Source organism: Acipenser ruthenus, chromosome 27 (assembly GCF_902713425.1).
Source record: "Acipenser ruthenus chromosome 27, fAciRut3.2 maternal haplotype, whole genome shotgun sequence".
Lineage (NCBI taxonomy): Eukaryota > Metazoa > Chordata > Actinopteri > Acipenseriformes > Acipenseridae > Acipenser > Acipenser ruthenus.
Window position 1 is genome coordinate 7,765,980 of NC_081215.1, and position 27,233 is coordinate 7,793,212.

At 44.4% G+C, this 27,233-nt stretch overlaps 1 protein-coding gene across 5 annotated transcripts in view; it reads left to right on the forward strand.

The window, feature by feature from the left end:
• Positions 1-27,233, forward strand: part of LOC117431987 (coiled-coil domain-containing protein 30) — a 37,315-nt gene that overhangs the window by 4,211 nt on the left and 5,871 nt on the right. The window contains exons 2-27 of one of the 5 annotated variants that reach the window (XM_059002507.1): positions 442-624; positions 1,810-1,930; positions 2,307-2,497; positions 4,072-4,161; positions 4,999-5,148; positions 7,490-7,637; positions 7,911-7,982; positions 8,532-8,647; positions 9,124-9,246; positions 10,221-10,324; positions 11,201-11,393; positions 12,180-12,296; positions 13,126-13,251; positions 14,855-14,971; positions 15,863-16,023; positions 16,522-16,708; positions 17,285-17,407; positions 18,087-18,257; positions 22,430-22,639; positions 22,920-23,077; positions 23,530-23,695; positions 23,910-24,031; positions 25,066-25,207; positions 25,364-25,500; positions 25,766-25,883; positions 26,560-26,630. In XM_059002507.1, coding sequence (XP_058858490.1) covers positions 442-624; positions 1,810-1,930; positions 2,307-2,497; positions 4,072-4,161; positions 4,999-5,148; positions 7,490-7,637; positions 7,911-7,982; positions 8,532-8,647; positions 9,124-9,246; positions 10,221-10,324; positions 11,201-11,393; positions 12,180-12,296; positions 13,126-13,251; positions 14,855-14,971; positions 15,863-16,023; positions 16,522-16,708; positions 17,285-17,407; positions 18,087-18,257; positions 22,430-22,639; positions 22,920-23,077; positions 23,530-23,695; positions 23,910-24,031; positions 25,066-25,207; positions 25,364-25,500; positions 25,766-25,883; positions 26,560-26,630 — 3,617 coding nt within the window. The remainder of the gene's footprint in view (positions 1-441; positions 625-1,809; positions 1,931-2,306; positions 2,498-4,071; positions 4,162-4,998; positions 5,149-7,489; positions 7,638-7,910; positions 7,983-8,531; positions 8,648-9,123; positions 9,247-10,220; positions 10,325-11,200; positions 11,394-12,179; positions 12,297-13,125; positions 13,252-14,854; positions 14,972-15,862; positions 16,024-16,521; positions 16,709-17,284; positions 17,408-18,086; positions 18,258-22,429; positions 22,640-22,919; positions 23,078-23,529; positions 23,696-23,909; positions 24,032-25,065; positions 25,208-25,363; positions 25,501-25,765; positions 25,884-26,559; positions 26,631-27,233) is intronic. The other 4 variants (XM_059002508.1, XM_059002509.1, XM_059002510.1 and 1 more) reach the window with 4 other exon arrangements.

Consider the following 27,233-nt stretch of genomic DNA (forward strand, 5'->3'; position numbering starts at 1 on the left):
CTTGCTTGAGAATTAGCAAGCGAGTGCAAAGGAAGAGAAATCTAATATTTTCAACAGTACAAAACTACTCCTCCCTCCTGTAATTGAGTTTTGTGGTAATTACATTGGTTGTGTACAGTACATGTTACTAGCCTAAACATTGGATGACAAATTTAGAGAAAGAATGTACTTCAAGGCATGCATACAAACACAGTCCATTGATCTCTGCAATAATACATTCCCCAGCTGCGGTTTCTACAATCCTATTAAAATATGATTGCTTGGTGTCACACAATATTGCATACTTTAGCCCTGTGTGTTTTAGGAGGAGAGTTGATTGTACCAACAAAATCCTTTTTTTGCTATGAAGGAAGCTGTGACACTGACTGTGCCTATGGTGCATTGAGCCCCCTGCCTCTGTGTGTGTGTGGGAGAGCTCACCCATGCTGCTGTTGTCTGCAGGAGCAAGGTGAGCTGGATGACATCCTCCAGAGGCTGAGGGAGGATGGGCAGGAGCCCGGGGCCACGGCGGACGAGCAGCTGCGTCACCTGTGGCGTCTGTACCTGCGCAGCGAGGGCAGCCTGCGCGCCCTCACTCAGGACCTGGAGGAGGTGCGCTCGCAACAGGTAGCAGAGATGAAAGAGGTGAGGACAGGCAACTAGCATTCACCCCCAGTAATACTGCAGAATTAACTCCTGGTCTTTGTTCCTCCTGTACCCTGAATTACTGAACTGACCCAATTGAACCTCCTCCCAGGTCTCGCTCAGTTAATTATTTAATGATACCAATAAACCTTGGAGGACTCCGGACCTCACGGGCCGGGTTTCTGCACCCTGCCGAAGATAATCGCCACATCTTCAGCAACACAGAACAAGCGATTAGTGCTGGGAGCAATATGGGATTTGCAAGATTTCAAAGTACAATCCATACTAAACAACAATAAAAACAAATCTCTCGGGAGTAAACTACACCAAGTACAACCCCTATCAAATTGCCTATGAAAGAAATGAAACACTCTTCTGCTCAGTAGAACACGTGTTATTTATTTCAGACCTCATTTATTATTCAGTCTCCCACTACTTGTTGTCAGTACAGTGTTGGCACCTCATGTCGGTGATTTACAAAGGGGACCCCCTGTGTTTAAGGGAAGCCCCAGCAGAAAAGGTAGCGAAGATTGCTTTTAAGGCATATAGTAGCAAGGCAAAGCAGCCCTGTTGTGTGATCAAATTTACTTTTGAACTTTCCTGTCCTTCAACTACAATACAATATGAACCATTCAGAAGTGCCTATTTAATGTCTCGTATGTGAAAGTATGTTGACATCAAGTTGGTTCAGAATTTCTACCATGTCATTCCTGAACTGGTTAAACAACATATCCTCAGTCTATTACTCACAAGCCTTTGTGTGATGACAGACAGGAATATACAGTAGTTTCAGCGACAGGATGGCAGTACTGGAAGACTCCTGTTGCACTGCAGTTTGAGCCTCAGATTCCTCTCTGCTACCATGAGCAGTGCGTTTCTGGGTGTCTCTTAGTGTTTTCCTGTCAGGTGTTTTGCATCACCCCACTCTGGCTAGCTCAGCCCTCTCTAGAGCTCAACCAGGGTGTGTGGAATCCTGCCAAGCTGAAACCCAGCCAGGTGTGGAATCCTGCCGAGCTGAAACCCAGCCAGGTGTGGAATCCTGCCGAGCTTGAACCCAGCCAGCAAGTGTGGAATCCTGCCGAGCTGAAACCCAGCCAGGTGTGGAATCCTGCAGAGCTGAAACCCAGACAGGTGTGGAATCCTGCCCAGCTCCACGTCCATTAGACTCTGTTGTGTGCCTTGCAGGTGGAGAACTATGTGGATCACATCCGCAACCTGTCTGAGGAACGCGAGGCCCTGACCGCTGAGTATGAGCGAGAGAACGAGCAGCTCCGTGGGGAACTGCAGCAGCTGAGGCTCGAGCAAGGTGAGTCAATTACAGCCTGGAGAGACCAGGATAGAAATCAAACTAGCCAATCAGTGGCCTGGAGAGAGCAGAATAGCCAATCGGATGCCTGGATAGACAGTAGCGATCAGAATAAAGACCAGAATAGCTAATCAGAGGTTTAGACCAGAATAGCAAATCAGAGGCCTGGATGGACCAGCATAGCCAAATCAGTGTAGTGAGCCAATCAGAGTCAGAGATCAGTATGGTGAGCCAATCAAATGCCTATGATATCAGTGTACAGTAATATACATCACAACTATTGAGAAGTAACTCAACTAGGTTAGCTCCATATGTTGCAACAGCAGGTACCCAATGTGCAGTGAGTGTTAATCCAGTGTGTGTGTGTGTTGTGCAGAGGCCCATCTGAAGGAGGTGGAGGAGATGCTGGATCAGGAGGGCCTGGCTGAGATCTCCCACAGCAGCCCCAGTGAGCAGATCGCCTACCTGCTGGTGGAGAGAGCCACGCTCCTGGAGAAGCTGGAGAGCGCGGAGAGGAAGCTGGACTCCCAGAGCTACACAGGCAGCCTGCGGGAGGTACATCTGCAGGTACCTGGCTCTCAGAGCTCACATAGTAACCCTGCCTGACCCTCAAACACACAGAGCTACAGAGGCAGCCTACGGGAGGTACCTCTGCAGGTACCCGGCTCTCAGAGCTCACACAGTAACCCTGCCTGACTGTCAAAGAAACACAGATCTTTTCATCCTTTCTCTCTGGGACTTGTGCCTCCTGGGTCCGTTCCACTGCAACGTGGAGCAATACGCACCTGCATTGTGAGGGACTCTTATTCATAAACCTTCTGGCATACCCTTTTTTACTTTAACCAACTAACTGCCGTCCCCATTGAAAAAGTATTTCCCTAGAGCTTCCAAACAGTACGCTTTCAAGTCAAAATCTCTTTTCAAATCCAGCCTTTTAAATATGGTGTTAAACATGCCAGGTATACAAGGTAGTAAAGGTATGATTTAATCGGTGAATGAATTAGTTCGTGTTAGTTCCTCCGGAGTCCTTATCCTGGCTAAGAGTGCTTCCTACATCCAATATGGGGCAGAGTGTTCCAGGGAGAAGGAGTTATAGTTGCACTCTGGTGTTCTTAGACATGATGCTGAGAGCTCTGTTGAAGGCATAGAGATGCTCTAAACCAGGATGTGCTGGCTGAAAATGATACATAGTGAATCTAAACTGTGACAACATCACATTAGTTAGGATAACTTCCAGATTTCATACCCATATTAGATTACCCTTGAGAGTATAGCTAACAGAATAACCCCATAAATCTGACCTCTTGTGTACTTCCATGCATTTTATAGGTCTCAACAGTACAGGTTTGAATGCTGTAGTAAACATGTGTTTTTGTTTTAAAAGATGATATCTGGTACTACCCTTGGTTAAAGAAACCTCTGTTTGCAAGCCATGCTTTCAGTTAGTGTTTGTGGAGAAATCATCCCTTTCAATGTCTTCTTTCCTTTTATTACCCATAAAAGCTAGTAACATTCTTTGGCCCTGAAGACACTGCTGAGATGAAATTACAGAGGGAAGTGCAAGTGTCACATATGAAAAGCATAGAAACTGAGAGCTTTCTTAACCTTATATATAGGCTTCAATTTTTCGTTTTATATTTTTCTGTTCAGTTCGGGGGGGGGGGTTTCGTTTTTTATTATTAATATAATCTGTTATTTTTGGTTATTAAAAATAAACAACGCTCAGACGCATCTATTTTCGGTTTGTATAATAAATTGCATGTACGTTTCACCAATACATATACAAACGTTAACTTACTGTGTTGAAGTGAGGATGTCCACATTTAGGATTCAGGCCATTTAGATAGAACTTTGGATGCATTTTGAATCACCAGATATAGTACCAGATGTCATGTTTTAAAATAAAAACACGTTTGCTGTAACGTGTTTATTTCAAAACCGCACATTCGAGACCTATGTAACCATTGACTGGGCAAAACAGGAAAGGTGGACTGGAATTATTTTGTTGGCTGCAATTGCTTTAAAGACTGCCATGTTAAAAACACATGGAGTGCCGTGTCTTTAGGGCACCCAGAAGAAAGGGTTTGTAAAGAAGGGTTTACATCAATGTGTGTAACACGTGCCTGCTCACCCACTGTTAGGAGGAGCTGGACCAGATTCGACAGACACTTGAAGAGGAGCTTCGGCAGCAGAGAGAGTCCATGCAGCGCACCAAAGAGACCATGAACAAGGTGAGTGATACAGAGCAGAGCCTGTTACTGGAGCTGAGGGGTGGAGCCAAGATCATGAATGAGGTGAGGGACACAGAGCAGAGCCTATTACTGGAGCTGAGGGGTGGAACCAAGACCATGAACGAGGTGAGTGATACAGAGCAGAGCCTATTACTGGAGCTGAGGGGTGGAGCCAAGACCATGAACGAGGTGAGTGATACAGAGCAGCTTATTACTGGAGCTGAGGGGTGGAGCCAAGACCATGAACAAGGTGAGGAACACAGAGCAGAGCCTATTACTGGAGCTGAGGGCTGGAGCCAAGACCATGAACGAGGTGAGGGACACAGAGCAAATCCTATTACTGGAGCTGAGGGGTGGAGCCAAGACCATGAACGAGGTGAGTGACACAGAGCAGCTTATTACTGGAGCTGAGGGGTGGAGCCAAGGAGGCTGGCTCATGCGCCGACCTGCAGACAGAGCCAGATTAGTCAATAGACACAATTTGATATTCATAAAAATATATATTAAAAACTTGAACTTTAAAAAACATGTTTGAACAAATGTATGTTCAAGTTTTGTCCCTGGATCTCAAAATATGCTTTTCACATTTCTTAGAAAACCTGGCGTTTTTTTTTTTAAAGATTTTGTGTGGCTTTCCTTTTGTTGATTTTTTGTTTTATTTTTGTAGACATTTACAAAACTGGAGTTTCAAAGCAGGTTTCAAAGCAGATTTGCTTGTGTTAAGTGCTCCCCTAGACCCTGCAGTGTGCACCCTGTCCCAGGCTGTGCAGGGATGGCAGTGCAGTGACGTGCACTCTGTTCTCAGTGATGACGTTATCCACATTGTCTCTCCACAAGGACCCCCTGTCCCCAACCACGAGCTCCTGGAAGAAGCTGTTTGGAGTCCGTACGGCAGCACAGGGCGCCCATGCTGGTGCTTCAGTATGTCCATCTTCCCTCCTGCTACCTGCACTAGAGCTCTCTACTGACCACTGTACAACAGCCCCAGTGAGCCTCTACTGACCACTGCACCATGGCCCCTATGAGCCTCTACTAACCACTGCACCAAGGTCACAAAGACCTTCTAATGACCAACCATCCCAGGCTGAGCAGGACCACCACAGGCACATCAATACAGAGATTAGTCTTGCTATAAAAGGCAAAAGCACATGGTCTTTGAACAATTGAAACCATGTATAATCCTTGAAATGTACTTGAAAAGTATTTGCTTACGATTATAAGTCGCCCTGGATAAGGACGTCTGCTAAGAAATAAATAATAATAATAATCATCCCATTGTATAAATATCGCACACTAATATGATATCACGGTAGAGTACTGCAGTCTGTGTAGGTGTGTAGGACCTGTCAAAATGTATGGAAATGTTACCACTGTGGTAAAGCTCCAGCTATCATTGCATTGCAGTGCCATCGCATTGTCATTGGAGATTGGTCAGTAAGGGAATACAGCTTGAGAGTCAGAGTGTTAGCTGTTTGTATGTTTTGCCTGTGGTGCCCTGCTCCAGACCAGCACTAACTCTATTAACCAGAGTGGCGGTGATGAAGGTGTAGCTCACTCACTCCCACAGGTCCTGGCATGGGCTCTCCAGCTCCAGACAGTGTGCATGTTCCCAGCTCCATTAACCACCAAGCACCGACCAACTCGGTGTAACATCACGTCAGGGAAAGCCTGGGTCAGAGTCGGCTAGATCCTGTACTACATGTAACCCCAGGGTTTTATTAGAAATAAACTGGGATCCGAGGGTTAACCTGCACAGTTGCACCTTGTAGGAATTAGCCTGGGCATGAAATACATTTACAGCTAAAACTGTAATCCCAATATCTGATTTTATTAGAAAACAATATTTCTATAACTTTAGTGGTGGTGTCTTTTACATTCAGGTAAACCATGTGCAGGTATAACTAACCATAAGTTTGAATCACTCAATCGTCTAAACCTCTGATTTATTTATATATATATATATATAAAGCTGCTGTTACATGTAGTTCTTGGAACGACGTTCATACAGACACAGTGGAGCTCAGAAGCATCGACACTCTCTTAAACAAAAGCAAACTTACTGAGCTGATGAACAGGACACTTGAGATATTTTTCAATAGGTTTTTGCCGTTTATCTAAATAATTAAATAAATCAGTGAAGCTTTACTGTACTGTAAATGTAGATTTCACACATGAATCTACGGGTGTGTAAAATACTGTACCTATACATTTACACATCAAGCCACACAAGTTTGTTTCTGTTGTCCAGAGAGTGCCACTGTGTATGAGTGACTCTGTATTAAAACAGCTGTGAGGGGGAATGCTGAATCAGCCTATATTGCTTGTCCCCTCTCTACCCCTCTCTCAAACCCTGCCCCACTCCCTTGCTGATTTATAAACTCTTTCCATCTCTCAGCTCCCCTCTCTCTTTCTAACCCCATCTCTCCTTCTAGCCCCCGTCTCTCTACCCCTCTCTCAAACCCTCTCTCTACCCCTCTTTGTCTCTTGTGTCTGTCCTTCTCTACCCCCTCTATCTCTCTCTACCCCTCTCTAACTCATCTCTGTCTCTCTCTACCCCTCTAACTCCTCTGTACCCCTCTCTGGCTCCTCTCTGTCTCAGGGATCGCCTCTCTCTAACTCATCTCTGTCTCTCTACCCCTTTAACTCCTCTCTGTCTCTGGGATCCCCTCTCTGTAACTCCTCTCTGTCTCTGAGATCCCCTCTCTGTCTCTGGGATCCCCTCTCTGTAACTCCTCTCTGTCTCTGGGATCCCCTCTCTGTAACTTCTCTCTGTCTCTGGGATCCCCTCTCTCTAACTCCTCTCTGTCTCTGGGATCCCCTCTCTGTAACTCCTCTCTGTCTCTGGGATCCCCTCTCTGTAACTCCTCTGTCTCTGGGATCCCCTCTCTCTAACTCCTCTCTGTCTCTGGGATCCCCTCTCTGTAACTCCTCTCTGTCTCTGGGATCCCCTCTCTGTAACTCCTCTCTGTCTCTGGGATCCCCTCTCTCTAACTCCTCTCTGTCTCTGGGATCCCCTCTCTGTAACTCCTCTGTCTCTGGGATCCCCTCTCTCTAACTCCTCTCTGTCTCTGGGATCCCCTCTCTGTAACTCCTCTCTGTCTCTGGGATCCCCTCTCTGTCTCTGGGATCCCCTCTCTGTAACTCCTCTCTGTCTCTGGGATCCCCTCTCTGTAACTTCTCTCTGTCTCTGGGATCCCCTCTCTGTAACTCCTCTCTGTCTCTGGGATCCCCTCTCTGTAACTCCTCTCTGTCTCTGGGATCCCCTCTCTCTAACTCCTCTCTGTCTCTGGGATCCCCCCTCTCTCTGACCTGCCACACTCCCTTGCAGACCCACGATGCCGAGCTGTCGAGTGAGCGGCGGCGGCGGGAGTGTGCGGAGCGGGATCTGGACGAAGCGTCTCGCCGGCTCTCCATGGCGCACGAGGAGATCCGCAGGCTGACCGACGAGGTGGACATCGCCAGGAAGGCAAGCAGTGGTGAGCAGTGCAGCAGGAAGATGCAGCTTTTATACATTACAGAATGCATGCACAATGAATGACTGTGAGGGCAGCCTGTTTACTCTAGAGAGTGTGTGCGTTGCACAGATCACATTGCATTACACATTTCAGTGATATTCAGTAGCAAATAACATATGTTTTGAAATTTGCAGCAACATGTAATAGTATCAAATTATAATATTTAATATTGTTGCAAGTTTAATGATATTATAGCAGGTATTTGTAATGCTTGTGGTTGTTCTCTCCTGTCAGACCCGGAGCTGCAGAGAGCACGTCAGGAGGTGGAGCAGCTGCGAGTGGAAGTAGAGGAGCTGAAGGAGAGCGGTAGGGTTTTCAATAAAATACAGTGTGCCATTAACCATCACAGCTCTCAACCAAGAATCACAGGAATGCTGTACATTGAATGCATTCCATTTCTAATCCCATAACTAACTTCAGCAAGGCTTCTGTGGCTTGAGCACTGCTTAGCAGCTGGCACATAGAGACCATGTGTGGTAGGATATTGTCAAAGTACACTACAAGATGCCATTCCTATTTAAGTATATTTCTAACATATTTAGGTGACACTCTAGGTAAATGTGTTAAGAATGGCTGAAAATGGATTGTATTTGAGGCATGCAGAACATCTGTCCCGAACTCCCTCTTAAGAGCATCAATAGAAATAGGAAAGATAACTGTGACTACAATACACAATACTGGCCACTAGGAGGCGGTGTTCGCTAAGAGAGAGAAAACTGGCAAAGTAATTTCAGATTTAGTGCAGGCTCATATAAAATCACTTTGGATAACCTGTTTTTTATTACTATATGTAAGTGTAGTAGCACATTCAGGAAGCTTGTAAATGTGAAGTAACACATATGCTTGTGTCCTAAGACCTGCTGGAGCTGCAGAGGGTCAAGGAGCACAACGTGAGGCTGGATAAAGAGATCCTGTCTCTGCGGAGCCGCGTGCGCTCGCTGGACTCGGAGAGGAAGACCCTGCTCCAGACGGTGGGTTCTTTACATAATCAACCCATTACACACTGTCGTTACAACAGCAACAAACGCTTATCATATGTATCATCAGTGTGAGGGTGAATCTGCCTCTTCCATTTCAACTGCTAATCTCATAAACCCTTTGAGATGCGCACTTCATATTTTTTCAATGTTGTGAAAACCCCTGCAAAGTCTAACGGCACCCTCCACTTTGACCTGTGACATACGTGTTAGATGATAAAGACCTAATGCTTTGACATATTGTCAAGCCTGTCCATAACATACATCCCCCATTACCACGGCTGTCAATTCAAAATAAGAGCTTTTAATGTTTTACCCAAATTTTGCTGTTAAACGCATTTTCTCCACTAGCCAACAGAGAAAGGAAAACAGTAGCCCATCATAGTTTATTCTAATATACTGAACTGTTACACACGGCCAGTGTATGTTTAAAAAGGCACATGAATATATGTTTCAAATTAATTTTAAAGGTGGAAAAACTGAAGGAGGAGGTGCAGCAAAACCAGGTCAGAGAGACTGTGTCAGAGCTTGAGTCTCTGCCTCTACAGCTGGACCAGGTCAATTCAGGGCTTCAGCAACCATGTCTCTCAAAGGTAAATTCAGACAACTCTGTCTAGGAGACTAATGTGTCAGCAAGCATCTTTCTCACAGTGTAGCACAGGTAAATTCAGGGCTTCAGCAAGCGTCTCTCTCACAGTGTAGCACAGGTAAATTCAGGGCTTCAGCAAGCGTCTCTCTCACAGTGTAGCACAGGTAAAACCTCAGTAAAGTTTACTCGCTGTTTATATAATAGCTTTACAGGCTTGTAAGTAGCCTTCAGCTTTTTTAAAATTTGTTTTAGAATTGTAATTGGTGTTTTCTTTTTTTAAATAACTTTGAAATAGCTTCAGTCCAGTGCTATCCTTTATAGAAGTGAACCACTTTACATATACATTGACATTTTGCAGTGCTTTTCCAATGCTTGTATCATGTAATGAACATGCTTAACCATGTACATGTTTCCTTTGCCATGACTTATACCTGTAAGGAATAACTGACAATCTATTAAAACAAACCTCTATAACAATGCTGTACATACAGTACAATTACAGTGCATTCTGTAATAAGGGTTGCATTCATTTTACTTTCTCCATTATGTAAACAATAATTTTACTGTACTGTACCCCTGGGACATGTATGTATTTATGCAACATACATGATTATAAAAATAATCATATGACTTGGTGCTGGGCTGCACAGTCAGATTTACATAGATTTTTAGCAGAAAAGATTCCAGAATAGGTTCTGATTGTAGAGGGTATCACACCATTCATTTCAATAGAGATTTGATTTGGACCCACACATTATACCTATTCTGAGGATTAGACAGGTTTTACTGAGAGAAGTCTTGTGACAATATTACACTCAAACATTTCCATTCACTGCAGTACAGTTTATCTTGTTTGTATGCGGTTTTTCAGATGAAGGTCCCTAAAGTGCCCCTCCCCTCCAACAAAAAACAGTTTGAGAATATCTGCACTAGAGTGAATGTCTCTTCTCATGTGCTTTGTGGTCTCCTCTCCTGCAGACTGAACCCAAACTCCTCAGCCAGGATCGCGCCACTGCTTCCCTGACACAGGCAGCGTGTGCTGGAGACACAGAGAACGATGCCCACCAGCAAATCCATGAGAGGTACAAAATCCCCTGGAAGTCATGTACAGCATGGGGGCTTTGTTAAAATACATGCTGATGCACAGGGTTATATATAAAACAATCTGAGATCACGTGCAAAGTGCAGTGTGAGCACAAGTGCTCTCCACCCCTGGCCTCAGGCCAGTAAGAACTGGCAGGGCTGATGGTGTTGCAGGGCAGGTTTGAGCAGCGCTCGCTGGAGGCTCCCATGCTGCTTGACTATAGTCAATGCCTTTGTAAGCATACTTTGAATAATCGTTTGTAATCATAACTTCACAATCACGGACATTTTAAAGAAAAATAAATCTGTTTGATAGCCACATGAGCTCCCTAACCTCCTATTAGAGCGTTGGCTTCCATTTTAATTTAAACCTTTAGGATCAAACCCAATTAAACATTTCAACTGGGACGTATTAGAAATACTGGTAACCAATCAGAAAAGCCGTCATGACCAGCTGATTTACTAAGCATTCAGTCATGTGATGCAATCGGCATACAGGTTATACGCCTATAGATTGATACGGAAACATGCTTTATCATGCTTACTTCAAGCTGCCAACACCAACCCTGGGGTCACTAGAGTCAGATATACAATACGTTTAAGTTTTGTCTCACAGCTTCAGTTACACAGGGTTTTGTGTGCAAAGATAACACAAATCCAGCACATCCCTACAGACCGCTTCAGCACCCGGTCATGTGATTACCTAGCTCATTAACATTCCGAGACCAGGGATAGAACCCATAGACAGAGCGCTGCTTTTGGTACCCTTTAATTGGATATGGAAGAAACAGTGAATATGAAATAAACTGGCCTTCACTGTAAACTTGCTACTGTGTAAACACTAAGCCTGTGTATTCCTGTCCTGTCCCTGGCAGGTGTCGTCAGGAGCTGCAGGACCGGGGCTGCCAGATTCAGGAGCTGCGCAGGAAGCTGCTCAAGCTGCAGAGAGAGCATGAGGAGCTGGGGGAGCGCAACGAGGAGCTGGAGTCCATCTTGGGAGAGACACAGAACCGAACCAAAGAGGAGAGGGAGCGATTCGAGAGCGAGACTGAGGGGCTGCACAGGAAGGTCAGGCTTCAGGGATATGCATTCAGAATCGGAAGAAACGGAGTCCAGGAGACAAACGTGTTGGCTTGTGCCTTCTGCAGTGTGCTGACTAAGAGCTGTATGTGGGGTATTATTATATCAGTGAGGCATGACAGCACCCCTCTGTGAGAGCACCCTTCATTGTGATCAGTGTGATTTATAGTGAGGGAGCAGGAGTGGGGTAGAGGTGTGACAGTGTGCTTGAGAAGGGGATTGGTGGAAAATGTGGGACACGCGATTTGAGCGTCTGAAGCTATGGTGATGCATTCAGACCTGTCTGCGTGTGTGTATATATATATATATATATTATACATAGACACACACACAGTATTTATATATAATATTTATAGTTAAGTTTATTGGCAGTGTAAAAATGACATGTCAATGGAGGCTGTGTGGTCCAGTGGTTGAAGAAAGGGGCTTGTAACCAGGAGGGCCCCCGGTTCAAATCCCACCTCAGCCACTGACTCATTGTGTGACCCTGTGCAAGTCACTTAACCTCCTTGTGCTCTGTCTTTCGGGTGAGATGTAATTGTAAGTGACTCTGCAGCTGATGCATAGTTCACACACCCTAGTCTCTGTAAGTCGCCTTGGATAAAGGCGTCTGCGAAATAAACAAATAATATAATATAAGGTAAGCAAGAAGGATCCAGCACCATCACATATTACACGTCTGAACAAAACATTTAGAAACCAAGGATTTCAACAGGAATAAAAAAGCTGTGTCATTGAATTAGTTTTTTTTTCGATTTCACGTTTCCCCTCCAGATCACAGGGCTGGATGCAGAGCTGTCCAGACTGCGTAAGAAACAGCAGCAATGGGAGGGGAAGGGTGTGGCTGTGCCCAGCTCTGAGATGAGTGATGCAGAGCAGGCCCTGCAGCAGGTGAGTGGGGGGAGCGGCGTCTCATCCTGCTGGCCTCTGATTGCAGTGCAGCAGGACTTGTGCAATGCTCAGGCCCTGATAAACATTCAATTATTACACAGCAGCAGCACAAATCCATCCCAAACCATGGAAATATACGCTCAGCCATGAAGTCATACTGCTAAACGTATTACTAAAGCCATGCAGTTATACTGCCTTCAGCGTGTGCAAATATTCCCTAGGTAACCAGGCGCAGCTGCATGATTATTCTACATATAGTACATGGTTAGTGCACTTGTAGGGCATTTTGTTTCTTTAAGGATAATGGATTGCTGTGGTGTGTTACGAGGTAATAATGGAACACCCAAGTCAATAAATCATGAGACTGGAGGTCGTTATTTGAACAACAGAGTTCCATTACTAAGAATACATCACAGAAATAGCATTATCACTATTATACTACAACTTTTTTTATTTGATTTGTTTGTCTGAAAATACTCATTGTAGTTCAATGGAAGAGTGACGTTCTTGAGAGCAGGGCTCGAGCATCCATGGCAGCAGGTGTCATTAAATAGTGTCATCTGAGCCGTGCTTTGTTTGCCTTTCCATTATTGAGTGATAACAGAACAGCTGACCACCATAGAAAGCAGTGGGAGAGCAGTGTTCGGTTGTTGAGTAATTTAATCTTTTGCCTGTTTTTGAAGAGTGCATGATTATCTATTCAAGGATATAAAGGTGTTTTGTAACAAATACCACACCTCCAGTACCACAAACCAGCACAGGTCTTTCATTTTGTGTCAAGCCAGAGTATGTCTTCCTAATAACAAAGGGGGTCTCTTTGAACCCCTAGCAGCTGAAGAGCAGCCGGGACAGGGAGGCGGTGTTGGAGGGGTGTCTGACAGAGGAGAAGGAGTGGAGGAAGCAGCTGGAGGCGGATCTGAGTGCTGCACAGAGCACGCTGAAGAAGAGCAAGGAGGTACTGTCAACACAAAACCTCTTCTTAGTTGAAAATTGGAATGGAATTTCAATAGCACAAGCTCTGAGAGTCATGGTGATGCTAAGGTGTCAGGAAGCAGTGGCTTAAACTTATACAGTACAGTATTTCATGTTAGATTTTGAAATGTTACATTTTTCAGTTTTTTCATGAAGCATATGGAGGACTACAAAGCGGTTTGGGCATTTGAACTGGGTCTCTGTTTTTACCGTGGTGTTATTTCTTGATTTTAGTATTGGTCTTAATTATTATATTACACATTTTTATCACTTTCAAATTATATATCGCCTAGGCTGGGTACATTATTGTGTTCATACTTTAAATGAAATGTTTTGGATTTAATTTAATCATTAATGTATTTTCTTATCTATGGATATATTTTCTTAGTTATGTAAAGTGCTCTGAGATGCCTTTTGATGTGAAGTGTGCTATATAAATAAAGATTGATTGATTATTAACATAAAATTATACAGAAGGTTTCATTCGACTTTATGAAGCAAAATTAGTTAATTCTATAAGGTGATGCAAAACCTTTGGCCATAGCTATATCTATCTATCTATCTATCTATCTCTCTATTAGGGCTGTCACTAGATTAAAATGTTTGATCGGTTAATCTATAAGTATTAGTTGATTAATCGGTTGATTAATCCGTCCACATTTTTAATAAAGGTAACAATCTTTAATTTTATTTAAAAGAATAGGCATATAATATTTATTACCACATTAACGTTTTTGGTTTTTTTATTTTTTATTTCCAAAGTAGCCTAGTTTGACACATTTGGGGCTACCCCAAGAATAATTCAAACTTTGGTAATTCAAAGTAGTCTCACTTTAACATGAAGGGATTTATTTATGTAAATGAAAGATATCTTACTTTAAGAAATGAGCGTACTGTATTGTGTTTAGTGTATGTTCATCCACAACTTTAGCATTCAATTATAAATCTTACGTAAAACTGTTAAAAAAAAACAAAACAATAACTGTGTACAATTCTACCCATAGACCATGTTTATTAAGTTTTTATCCCTTCCTGAGATAGTGAGACTAGTTGGAATTATTCTCCAGGGTAGCCCCAGTTGTGTCAAATATATAAATAAAATGATCAAACCATCCGATTTATTTATTTACATTTCAGAAGTTCAAAAGCGGATCTTCTTCTTCAGATGGGCTTGGGGTAAAATTAATTTTCTGCATTGTGATGGAGACATTCGCAAGACAACCCCAAGCCAAACACGAAAAGATTTCAGGGTTCTAAAAATGTAACTGAACCCCAAGCCGATTGGATCCACCCGGTCCTGATAGGGTCGTATTGCGGCTTGGGGTCCTATTAGGGTCCCTGAGGTGTCCCCTGGTAAAGGCCTCACCTTGTGGTGTACGGAGTGAGTCATACAGTCAGAGGGGTGCATGTTCCTTGCTGTGTCAAGTTGCTAGAGATTCCCCAAGAGTGTCACTTGGCTTTGGCACTCTTCCAGGTTAGGCAGACAGTGGCCCCTACTGTCCTGAATCAAAAAGTATGTAAACAAGCCTCAGCAATTTGCCCTCAGTGAGGTGACGTGTCTGTCTGCTGTGTCTGCTGTTTGTCAGGAGCTGCAGCGGTGTGGGGCAGAGATGCAGAGTCTCCGTGCCTCAGTGGAGGAGAGCAGCGCCCTGAATGCCAGCCTCACCCAGGGCCGGGAGGAGAAGACCCTGCTGGAGAGGAAGGTGAGAGCCAGGGTTATCGAGGAGAATACACTGGCAGTGTTACAAGACTCAAGCATGTGCCCAAGTCAATTGTTTCTAGATTATTAGATGAAAAGTTGTATATTTCCATACTGTTCCAACAGAACCATAAGATAGATATATTAATGAAACAATGGGCTTCTGGCAGACAGTGTTGCGTTTATTATGTGTAGTCACTGACTACTTTCAGAAGTCACAACCCTCTGCAGTTGCTTCTAGTCACATAAGAGTTGCCATTCCTTGAAGACATTTCTACAGTGGTAGTTGTTCTTGGTACCCCAGTTTACAACTGTAATGTAAGTCAGAACGTTATCATCTCGTGCAGTTTGGGTGAGAGGACTGTAAAGCCGAGCTGAGACATACATTCGATACACAGGCTATAGTACTGAACTTACCAAATCTTTAACAGTGATTGGTTGATTCCTCAAACATGGTTTATGATCTGAATACAAATACTCCTAGTTGGGCAACAACATTTTTTTGCTTCAAACTAATTTACAGCCAACAACGCACTGCTCTAGACCTTACTGTATCTTCCGAAATGCTGTAAGACACTTAATAAGTTTGATTTGAAGACATTGGAAAAGATTTGTAGTCGAAACATTTGTCACTAAACTTATTACTTTTCTTTTAAGTATTTATAAATGTTGTGCTGTAATATAAAGTATATATAAATATAGTTCTGGATAATCTTCACAATTATGTGCCTACGTTATTTCCAGTTGGTCCTAACAAAAAGCCACAGCCTGTATCTGTGTGAACAGAAAAGCTATTGGCAGTACTGCAGACCAGTGTTTTCTATATGGGGGCGCAGGAGGGCCTAGATATGAGCCGGACTGAACGCTGGTTAAAATCCCTGTTTGTGGCGCCCAGGTTTGTGAGCTGGAGCTGAGTGCAAAGCGGCTGGAGGGGGATGTGGAGCAGCACAGGGCAGCATGCAGCCAGGCCAAGGAGGAGCTGAGGAAGTGCAGGGAGAGGGAGGCAGAGCTGAGAGGAGAGCTGCACAGAGCGGAGGGGGAACACAGCACATTGCGGTAAGCAAGCCAGGCCTCAGCTAGAGAGCACCTACACACTGCAGCTTCATCCACTTCTCACACGCCTAGCTTAAAGAAACACAGGAAGAACAACGAACTGCATAAAACAGCCAGAAACTACTTGCAGGAAAGAGACTATTGTTTGGAGTAGTTTCTTGGTCGTTTTCTGCAGCTGATATGATTTTATTTGCTCATGCTTTAAAATAGACTCGTGGCTGTCAAAAACCGGTGTGGGGAAACAGTTAAAAAGGCAAACAAATGCATGGGTGAAGATTGAGGGAACTGCATTCAGAAGAAGTAGGGTGGACTTGATTGAAGTCTTTAAAATCTTAAAAGTAGTAGACAAAGTTAACACTAGTGGCCAATACCAGGATGAGACACAAATAAAGGTTGGAGACACTTCACCACACAGAGAGTGGCGAGGGTATGGAATGGCGTACCTTGCAATGTTGTTGATGCTGAATGGCCTCCTCTTGTTGTGAATGCTCCCTGTGGCAGGGGGGAGGTGCTGGAGAGCCGTGCCCAGGGGGCCTCCCCGGAGCAGCGGCTGAGCGAGAGTGTGCAGGAGCGGCTGGGCCTGGAGCTGCAGAGCCACAGACTGAGGCAGGGGACAGGGAGGGAGGCCAACCCAGAACAGCCCCAGCACAGGCCCTCCCACAGAGTTACGGGGGAGGGAGTCAACCAGGTATGGCCCTCGTGGGACTCCACCTTAATAATTCAAAATGTGTCCCAGGAACAATTGGATATTGTTGGGCAGCAGTGTGGAGTAGTGGTTAGGGCTCTGGACTCTTGACCGGAGGGTCATGGGTTCAATCCCAGGTGGGGGACACTGCTGCTATACCCTTGAGCAAGGTACTTTACCTAGATTGCTCCAGTAAAAACCCAACTGTATAAATGGGTAATTGTATATAAAAAATAATGTGATATCTTGTAACAATTGTAAGTCGCTCTGGATTAAGGGCGTCTGCTAAAAAAAATTGAACTGTGCCGATTGGTCCTCAAGGGGGCAGTGGAGAGCATTAAGTGTGTGGATCAGGAGAAAACTGGAATGCAAGGGTTGTGGCAAGCAAGAGCATGCAGTGTGCTTCCCTTCCCCAAATAATTTGAGACACTAGTTTTGGAGCCTGTACTGTACAATATCAACAGCTTGATGTGTGCAGACCCAAGTGTGTCTGCAGTAACAGGCTGTAGTAACGGGCTGTGTCTCTGTGTGTGTGTCTGCAGTAACAGGCTGTGTATCTGTCTGTGTGTGTATCTGCAGCTGGTCTCTCTGAAGGTGGAAATGGGTCGCCTGCAGTCCACCCTGGAGGAGGAGCGTCTCCTAGCCAGCCAACACCAGCTCGCCCTGCAGGCTCAGATAGGGGAGGGGCATGGCAGGGCCAAGGTGAGGATCACATGGGGGAAGGGTGCATCTGCAGACACATTTCCTTTCCAAGCTGACATTGGTGACAGTAATATTTCAGACTTTGAAAGTACAGAATGCAAATCGCATTTACCTTCATGCTGGCTTGATTCTTATGATACAATATGAGTGGGCGCCATTCAGCCCGTCACAAAGACACTGAAACTATTGAATTAGTCATCCCAGGATAGTCGCTCTGTAAAGCTGAAAGAGTTCAATTGCACCAGTCTTCACCAAACTTGTATCATACACTCCTAGTTTCAGATAGCATTTGGCTACAATCCTATAACATTTTATTCAGATATTTTTTTACTTGTTCTTACAGAGCTGCAGCTCTTCCTCTCTGAACACTATTAACAATACTACCTGTGTAATAAATGATATATTACAAAAGTGTAGCTGTTATAAACTATCCCTTTCAGGAACGGTGTGATTTATAAGGACCCTGTGAATGTGACTGCACTGGTTAACTTATTGGCGTCAATGTTTTCTCAAGCTCCTGATAAATATTCTCAGATCTGGAATTAGAGCATATTCCCACATCGTACACATGATACAGGCATACCTGTGCTGTAGATTAGCAGTGTTGTCAGTTTTGAATTTGAGCACAATCAGAAATCCCCTGAAGCGGTCCTCAGGTAACCCGTTGTCTCTTCTCCAGTCCCAGGAGAGCCTGCTCCAGCAGATGGGGGAGGAGTGTCGTCAGCTGAAGCAGGACCTGCAGAGAACGCAGAACCTGTTCTCCTCGGCGGAGAGAGAACTGCGATACGAGAGAGAGAAGAACCTGGACCAGAAGAGACACGGTGCTCTGCTGGAGCAGGAGAACACCAAGGTACAGAGCTTCAACAGTGCAGGGAACACAACAGCTGGGACTGTTTATTTTAAAAAAGATGTATTCTTTTTCAAACTTGCAATGCACCATCAACTTACTAGAACCCTGATCAATGCAGATTCAGACTACACTTTATTCATCCAGCACACATGTTTTTAAAAGCTGTAAAGAATTTTGACCCACAACAAGTTAATACAGTACACCCTCGCTATAACGAACCTGTTGGGGTAAGCCTTTTGTTCGTTATATCGAGGGGTTTGTTATAGCGAAAGGACAATCAAAATGAACGTTAAACTGTTGGAGTAAGTTAATGAGATGAGATTGTGAATACAAGTAGAATTACATGTACCTGTTCGTCTCATGCATGCAGTATTCTGCCTTTGCTTTATCCTATTCGTTAAAGAATTAAAACGCAGTACAAAAAGCAAAAATCCTGAATTGAAGCTGAGCTTTTATTCAAAATCAATCTGACATGAATTGTTTCAAAGAGCACCAAATCTTAATCCAGCATGCAAGAATCCCAAACTGAGTTTTTATTCCAAATCAACCCGACATGAAAATTGACATGAAAAGTTAATCAGATCCTCAAGTTTTTTGTCGATGTTGTTTTTTCTTTAATCAATTTTGCTTTGCCGCATGGTTGCTTAACAAGCCAAAAAAGTGCTTTTTGACAAGCTGGAGGTGGGTACAGACCTGGATGTTGACAGTGTGTGTTTTATATTATCTTTTTTTGTTTTTTTTATTTGGTCCAGGGGCCAGGGTCATTATAATGAAGGCCGTTATAGCGAGGGTGTACTGTACTAATAATAATAACGACTATTTTAAGGTAATGTATTTTTATTTTTTACAGAAAGGTCAAGGTCCAGAGCAACAATTTTCACAACATTTTCACACTGACTCATGATGTCTTCTTCCTGAGTCCCTTCACTTGTGTAATGTTTCTGTTAACAGACCAAGCGCTGTGTTTCAGCATTGCAAAACAAGCAAGTTGTAGCAAACCATATTGAAGCATGAGAAAAGAAACAACGCCTGCAAAACTGGCTGCAGCAGCCAACATACAACACAGCAGCTTCGTTTCATTGTAGCTGCAACGGTTGTAGTGTATTTTGTTTAATTTGCTTGCAGTGCATCTGCAGTCATACTTACTATCACAAGTCAGTTCAAAATGTAGCGGCAGTCTGGATTCGGAGCGTGACCCGCCTCCCCTGCTGTGCCAGATAGGAGCTGTTTTTGTTAGTCTACAAAATATATTTTCTAATCAGGCCTGTTAGGTATATTTGTTCATTTACATTTCATATAAAAAGCTCAGAAAGACAAGAACAGTACACAGTGTACCAGGTGTGTGCCATATGTGTGTTAGAAGTCAAGTCAATGAATATTGCACTTTAGAGCTGTTTAAATGGATGCATTATTTACAGAGGGCTTTCAATATATGTGCCTGTAACTGTAGTTTGAATTGCAAACATCTGTCATAAATAATAATGAGGCCAGTAGACATTGTTTCAATTTAAATTGGAATCAACATTTTGAATACATACAATTGGGACATTCAAAAATGGTAAACAAACTAGATTGTGATATGCCTGTTGAAAGTGGTGAAAAAATACAGACCGTAATTATAACTCAACATAGAAAAACTATAAACAAGGGTCCTGTGAGAGGATGCTGAAAGTGGTAAAGAAACAACAGGCTTTTCAAAGGCATATATTTTAGTACAGGTCTGCACACTTTTATTGTTGAGAAGCCAATCAAAAGAAATACTTGATACAAAACAACACGAAAAGATTCTTATTTTTAAACAAAGAAAAGGCAAAACATAAGGTTAGGGTTTTTACCCACAGTGGACTGTTTTCAGCTCTGAAGCATATTTTACAAGCTAACTTCAGCTCTGTACCTTCCTTCTCTCTTTCTGCTGAGTAGCCTTGAGGATTGATGATTCGCCTGACTGTCTCTGTGGAAACCAGTTCAGAGAGCTGATTGACTAACCCTGCAGGATATGAACCCTGTAACTGCCAAACCAATACCACAAAATACAAATACAAGATACAGTGCCTTGCGAAAGTATTCGGCCCCCTTGAACTTTGCGACCTTTTGCCACATTTCAGGCTTCAAACATAAAGATATGAAACTGTAATTTTTTGTGAAGAATCAACAACAAGTGGGACACAATCATGAAGTGGAACGAAATTTATTGGATATTTCAAACTTTTTTAACAAATAAAAAACTGAAAAATTGGGCGTGCAAAATTATTCAGCCCCCTTAAGTTAATACTTTGTAGCGCCACCTTTTGCTGCGATTACAGCTGTAAGTCGCTTGGGGTATGTCTCTATCAGTTTTGCACATCGAGAGACTGAAATTTTTGCCCATTCCTCCTTGCAAAACAGCTCGAGCTCAGTGAGGTTGGATGGAGAGCATTTGTGAACAGCAGTTTTCAGTTCTTTCCACAGATTCTCGATTGGATTCAGGTCTGGACTTTGACTTGGCCATTCTAACACCTGGATATGTTTATTTGTGAACCATTCCATTGTAGATTTTGCTTTATGTTTTGGATCATTGTCTTGTTGGAAGACAAATCTCCGTCCCAGTCTCAGGTCTTTTGCAGACTCCATCAGTTTTCTTCCAGAATGGTCCTGTATTTGGCTCCATCCATCTTCCCATCAATTTTAACCATCTTCCCTGTCCCTGCTGAAGAAAAGCAGGCCCAAACCATGATGCTGCCACCACCATGTTTGACAGTGGGGATGGTGTGTTCAGGGTGATGAGCTGTGTTGCTTTTACGCCAAACATAACGTTTTGCATTGTTGCCAAAAAGTTCGATTTTGGTTTCATCTGACCAGAGCACCTTCTTCCACATGTTTGGTGTGTCTCCCAGGTGGCTTGTGGCAAACTGTAAACGACACTTTTTATGGATATCTTTAAGAAATGGCTTTTTTCTTGCCACTCTTCCATAAAGGCCAGATTTGTGCAGTATACGACTGATTGTTGTCCTATGGACAGAGTCTCCCACCTCAGCTGTAGATCTCTGCAGTTCATCCAGAGTGATCATGGGCCTCTTGGCTGCATCTCTGATCAGTCTTCTCCTTGTATGAGCTGAAAGTTTAGAGGGGCGGCCAGGTCTTGGTAGATTTGCAGTGGTCTGATACTCCTTCCATTTCAATATTATCGCTTGCACAGTGCTCCTTGGGATGTTTAAAGCTTGGGAAATCTTTTTGTATCCAAATCCGGCTTTAAACTTCTCCACAACAGTATCTCGGACCTGCCTGGTGTGTTCCTTGTTCTTCATGATGCTCTCTGCACTTTAAACGGACCTCTGAGACTATCACAGTGCAGGTGCATTTATACGGAGACTTGATTACACACAGGTGGATTCTATTTATCATCATTAGTCATTTAGGTCAACATTGGATCATTCAGAGATCCTCACTGAACTTCTGGAGAGAGTTTGCTGCACTGAAAGTAAAGGGGCTGAATAATTTTGCACGCCCAATTTTTCAGTTTTTTATTTGTTAAAAAAGTTTGAAATATCCAATAAATTTCGTTCCACTTCATGATTGTGTCCCACTTGTTGTTGATTCTTCACAAAAAATTACAGTTTCATATCTTTATGTTTGAAGCCTGAAATGTGGCAAAAGGTCGCAAAGTTCAAGGGGGCCGAATACTTTCGCAAGGCACTGTATTTACACATATATAGAGCACCTGTAGTGGTCCATTATACTGTGTGCAGGGTAACCCTACAGCAGTGGTACTCAACTCTGGCCCTCAAGATCTATTCCAGTCCTGCTCTTTATTCCACCCAGGTCTTAAATTAGTTACCTCTTAGCAGCTTCAATTAACTACATTAGAACCTGCTTGGAGTAAAAACCTGGACTGGATTAGATCTCGAGAGGCAGAGTTGAGTACCACTGCCCTAGAGTAACACTGAAGGAGTAGGGCAGGGGTGGCCATCCCTGCTCCTGGAGAGCCGCAGGGTATTCTGGTTTTTGCTCCAGCTGAGTTCTCAATTACTGAACTGAACCAGTTATTTTCTTAATTGTTCAGCACTAACTTGTTTTGCAGGTCTTTACCCTGAAAAGCTGCAGGATTGTGGCTCTCCATGACCAGGGTTGGCCTCCCCTGGTGTAGGGCCAGTCAGGATTGGGATAATGGACTTTGTGTGTTTTGTGGTGTGCAGGTGAAAGCTGAGCTGAAGCAGGCGCAGTCACGGCTGGCAGGTGTGGAGCAGGCCAGCGCGTCTCTGAGCGCGGAGCTGGAGAGCAGCCAGCAGAGAGGCCGGGAGCTGGAGCTGGAGCTGCTGCACAGGACTGAGAGCGTCCGAGTCCAGCGCAGCCTGCAGGAGGAGCTTAGGGCAGAGAGCTCCCGCCACGTCAGCGCAGACAAGAAGGTACACAGCACAGGCACACCCGGGGCTCAGCTATAACAGCTGCAGCATTTCCAGAGTTTCCTGCGGTTTTTAAAGTGGTCACGTGATTTGAATAGAATGAGGAAGCCCGTTCAGTCCTGGCACTTGGAATTCCTCTGACAAGCTAATAGGACATAGACTGTCCGAAGCTTTTCAATAGTGTGAATGGAAAGCTTTGTGTGTCTCTGATTGTCCGAAGCTCTTCTAATCGTGTCAATGGAAAGCTGTGTGTCTGTGCAGTCACTTTGTGGGTGTGTTGCAGGTCCGGGAGCTCCAGCAGCAGCTGAAGGGAGCTCAGCACCAGCTGCGCCTGGCAGAGACCAGGGTGCAGGAGATGGAGCAGCTGCAGAGAGAGGCTCGAGACAGCACAGAGAGCCTGGCCACGCTGAGAGGCAGACTGCAGGAGGAGCAGCTCTGCAGGTACAAATCACACACCCGCACATCACACAAGCACATCAGCCTGCTAGACAAGGGGTTACACCATTGGATGAGACGGTGGTGATCCCTGTTTGTTCATTGCAAGAGCTAGCAAATGCTGGTAAGGGAGTCTGGCAGTACTACAAGTCTTTTAAATGGAGCAAATCCATTCTGTGCTGCTATCAATGGGCAGTACCTAAGTGTAGGGGTATACTGGATGGAAAATAACGAGCAGTCTGTATATCAGTAAACACGCAGAAAGAGGCAGCTTGCCCTGCCACACAAATGTTACCCCGCTGAAAGACAAGGTAGAAAAAAGGTCCATTGTGTAGATTCTTAATAAATACAAACACTAGTCAAAAGAGAATCTTCAAAGCGTGTCTCTGTGGATGGGTTCTATCAAGCTGTGCACTAAATGAGTGAATGATCCACCTCGGCTGGTTCTGTCCTCACAGGAAGCTGCTGGAGCAGAAGGGGGAGGAGCTGCAGCAGCAGCTGCGCTTGCTGAGGGAGAAGGAGGCGTCTCTGAACCGCAGCAACACCGAGCTGAACCACCGGCTGCACCAGCAGGGGGCGCGCTTGAGCGTGCTGGAGGAGGAGCACAGCACAGTAACAGATGAGGTCAGCAGCACCGCGCAATCCTATTGGCTAGCAGGACTGGGGGTATCAAAAAGAGTGAAAAGAATACTAGACTAGATTGCTGCTGTTGTTATTATCTATTTTGTAAATGTTATTATTATTATTATACTGCCCTCCCTCTGGTTTATTACAATTAACCTTAAAAAGGCTTTAGACAGATTTGGAACTTTCTTGCTATCATCTTTCCACTCTGTAGCACCAGCACAGCCAGAAGACCAATCAGAATCTGTCTGACCAGCTGTTGTCCTGCCAACATGAGTCAGAGAGACTCCAGGAGGAGCTCCGGCGGGTTCTGCACCAGCTGGACTCACATGTCAGGTAGAGCGACGACGCGCTCAAACACGCTGAACTCAGTCACGCATGCTGGTCACACACACACACACATCACTCAACAGCAACTTGATAGAGGTCTGAAATAAGTTCTCTTAATTGATGTCTTCTTGTTGTTTTTTGTAAAACACTATGGCCTTAATAGAGCTCTCAAACATGCCTTCTTTCCAAGTACAGCAGGTACACCAGAGTGTAACCATTACCCTGTCCCCCTGCAGCTCTCAGCCCCCAGTGGTTGTAAGTAATACCATAAGTGTTCTTTGTGGTATTTCTTGCTGATTCATTTTATAATGTGTGGTACGATGGGGCGTGTAAATAACAAAAAGACAGTCCAGGCAATGTCGCAAGTGAAAACAAAGGAGGTTTCTTTACAAAACAAACAAGGAAACCGTGAGGGGATTGCTGTGAGGGATTAAATGTATAAAAAAAATAGTGCGTTGGTTTTCTTTAGCTGTTGTTTCAGTCGGGCTGATGGCAGACTCACTCTTAGTCTTTACTCTTCAGTTGTGTCAGGAAGGACCGAAGTAAAACAAGAAAACAGGAAACAAAAACAAACAGTTAGGACTCACACACAAAAAAGAATCTCTCCTTCCTCAGGCTTCACAGATTCCTCCTGTGTTTCAAGGACCAACCCTGAGCACAGCTTTCCGTTCCCTTTTGTATGCCAAGCCTGTAGCCTGTTCCCTGTAGCCAGTGGAACACCAATCCCTATGACAGGTGTTCTTAACCTTCACATGACTTGAGTGGCAAGGATTTACATACTTGCGCTTCCACCCCTCACCAAGATGGCGCCTCCCATAAAGGTGACTTACATCATGGTCACGTGATCTGGGTGAGGAAAACCTTGGGTGATTCGAGACCTTCTACTGTCGGGAGGCTGAATTGCAGACTCATCACAAATGCCATGTTTTTCAGAGATTTGTGTGTTCTCATCATACATTCTGTGGTTTATGAAGATGAAGAGAACTGATAATGGGATCCTCTCAGCCAGGTTTGCTTTTAAACTGGCCGCTTCTTTTCAGACGGTACAGCGAGAAGCAGGCCAGGCACAAGGCGAAGCTCCGGCGAGCAAAGGAGTTTTTCCTGAGAGAGACCGTGGAGAGAGACGGCAGAATCAGGAATCTGGAGAAGGATCTGATGCTGGCAAGGAGCCTGACCGAGAAGGTGAGCTGGAAAAGTAACTCGGCTGCAGCTCTGTGATTTCATAAATCTTACCCGATGTTGCATTGGTAATGGAGATCCCATATGTACAGTTTAGCGCAAAAAATGAACCATACTAGGTTAAAGAAAGCTGTGTGTGTGTTTTCATATGAAATGCAGGAACAGGAATGGATTAGGAAAGTGACAGATGTGAATGAGAAACTTCTGGTGGAGAAACGGGAGCTGTTGAGACGTCTGAGCGAGGAGGAGGAGTTGGGGCAGACCTGCACTCGCACCATCTCCACCAGACAACACAGGTACTGAATCAACCACGCACCACCTTCACACAACACAGATACTGAACCACGCACCACTTCCACACAACACAGATACTGAACCACGCACCACCTCCACGCATCAGAGATACTGAACCATGCACCACTTCCACACAGTAAAATTTCCAGGGGACCCCCTGAGTAACCGTCGAGGGACCCCCCTGGGTCCCGGTACCTCAGTTTGAGAAGCACTGCTCTATCCAGTGTCGTCGTTTTGAATTGTCCTCTCTTCTTCCTGGCCTCTCAGGTTGAACTGCCTGGAGGAAGAGAACAGGCAGCTCCAGGATAGAACCCTGCGGCTGTCCAATCAGGTCGGAGCGTTGGAGCGCGCTCTGAGGAGTGTCCAGTCTGTCTGCAGTATGGAGGTACAGCATCTTGTGAACTGAATGCGTGTGTCTGCGTTTCTGTACACTTTAATGGAAAGATCCCGTCTACATGGTCTTATCTAGGGCCTGCTTTCGTGTCACCTGGAAGTGTCTATTCCTGCTGTGCCTTTTATTACCTGTTCCTGGCCCCGGGGATATAGTGAAAGCGCCCATACGCACATATGGGCCTCTGTCTGCTAGTCTTTAAGTCACTTCGTTTGGCATGAACTTGGTAAATAAATTATTTAGCATAAGTTTTAGCATAAGCAGTATCAGAATTTGGTCTTCATTAGTCTTTGAAAGTACATACAACACAGTGTAAGAAAACTTTGGTGGGATCTACAATCTCTGAACTAATCTTCTCTGTTCAATACTAAACAAACTCTGGCTCCTCGCCCGGCTGTCGCTGGTCTCGACTTGCTTACTCACTCTTCGGTATCCAACCCTGGTTCTGGTTCTCACTCACTCACTCACACTGTGCTGAAGAGCTTGGATCATGGCGGGGAAACAGTTAGGGTGGATATGTGACGGGCGGATACACAACGGATTACTGTACTGCCCTCCTGACAGGATTCTACTGCCCTGCATGGGGCAGATTAAAAACTCAGTTTAAAGATTGTTTCTAATACTCCAGTCTAATGTGTGATTTAGCCACATGTCCCTGGTTCTCTTCTAGGAGCTCAAGAAAGCCTTTCCCACCGAGAGCCTGCTGTTGAACGGCAGCCTTCTGCAGCCCAGCAACCCCAGGTGAGAAGCACACAGCTCTGGAACAGACACCCACTGCGGTGTGACTGAGCCTCGGACTGCGTTTCAACTGGGACTCCCATATCTTTCCAGTAGAATTCTAGACCTGTGAGTGTCTGTGTGTGGGAGTGTCTGTGAGTGAGTGTCTGTGTGTGTCTGTTTCCATTGACGCACGGCAAGGATTTCCGAGGTTTGCCAGGTGATATCAAACATCATAAAATAAAACTATGAAAATGTGGTTTGAATCTCCTCACTCTTTTAATGATTGTTAACTCTGTGTGGATCTGAAGAGTTAATGTCAGTGCACCACATCTGGTACACTTTAAACATGAGACTCTGTCAGTGTTCTAGTTTAAACATTATAGTATCTCTAGGGTGTAACTGATACCTGACTGTTGTATTCATTTTATATGCACGCCACTGAGCTGTTATCAAATTTAAAGTGGTCTCTTGTGTATTGTTTGTTTCGACACACAGTGCGTTACATGAAGAATGTATTCTGAGAAACGGGAGAGGCTGGGAAGTCTAAAGATCTAAAGAATTAGTCTGTTTATAGATTTCACTTTTATACAGAGAGTGGTGAGGGTGTGGAATGGGTTACCTAGT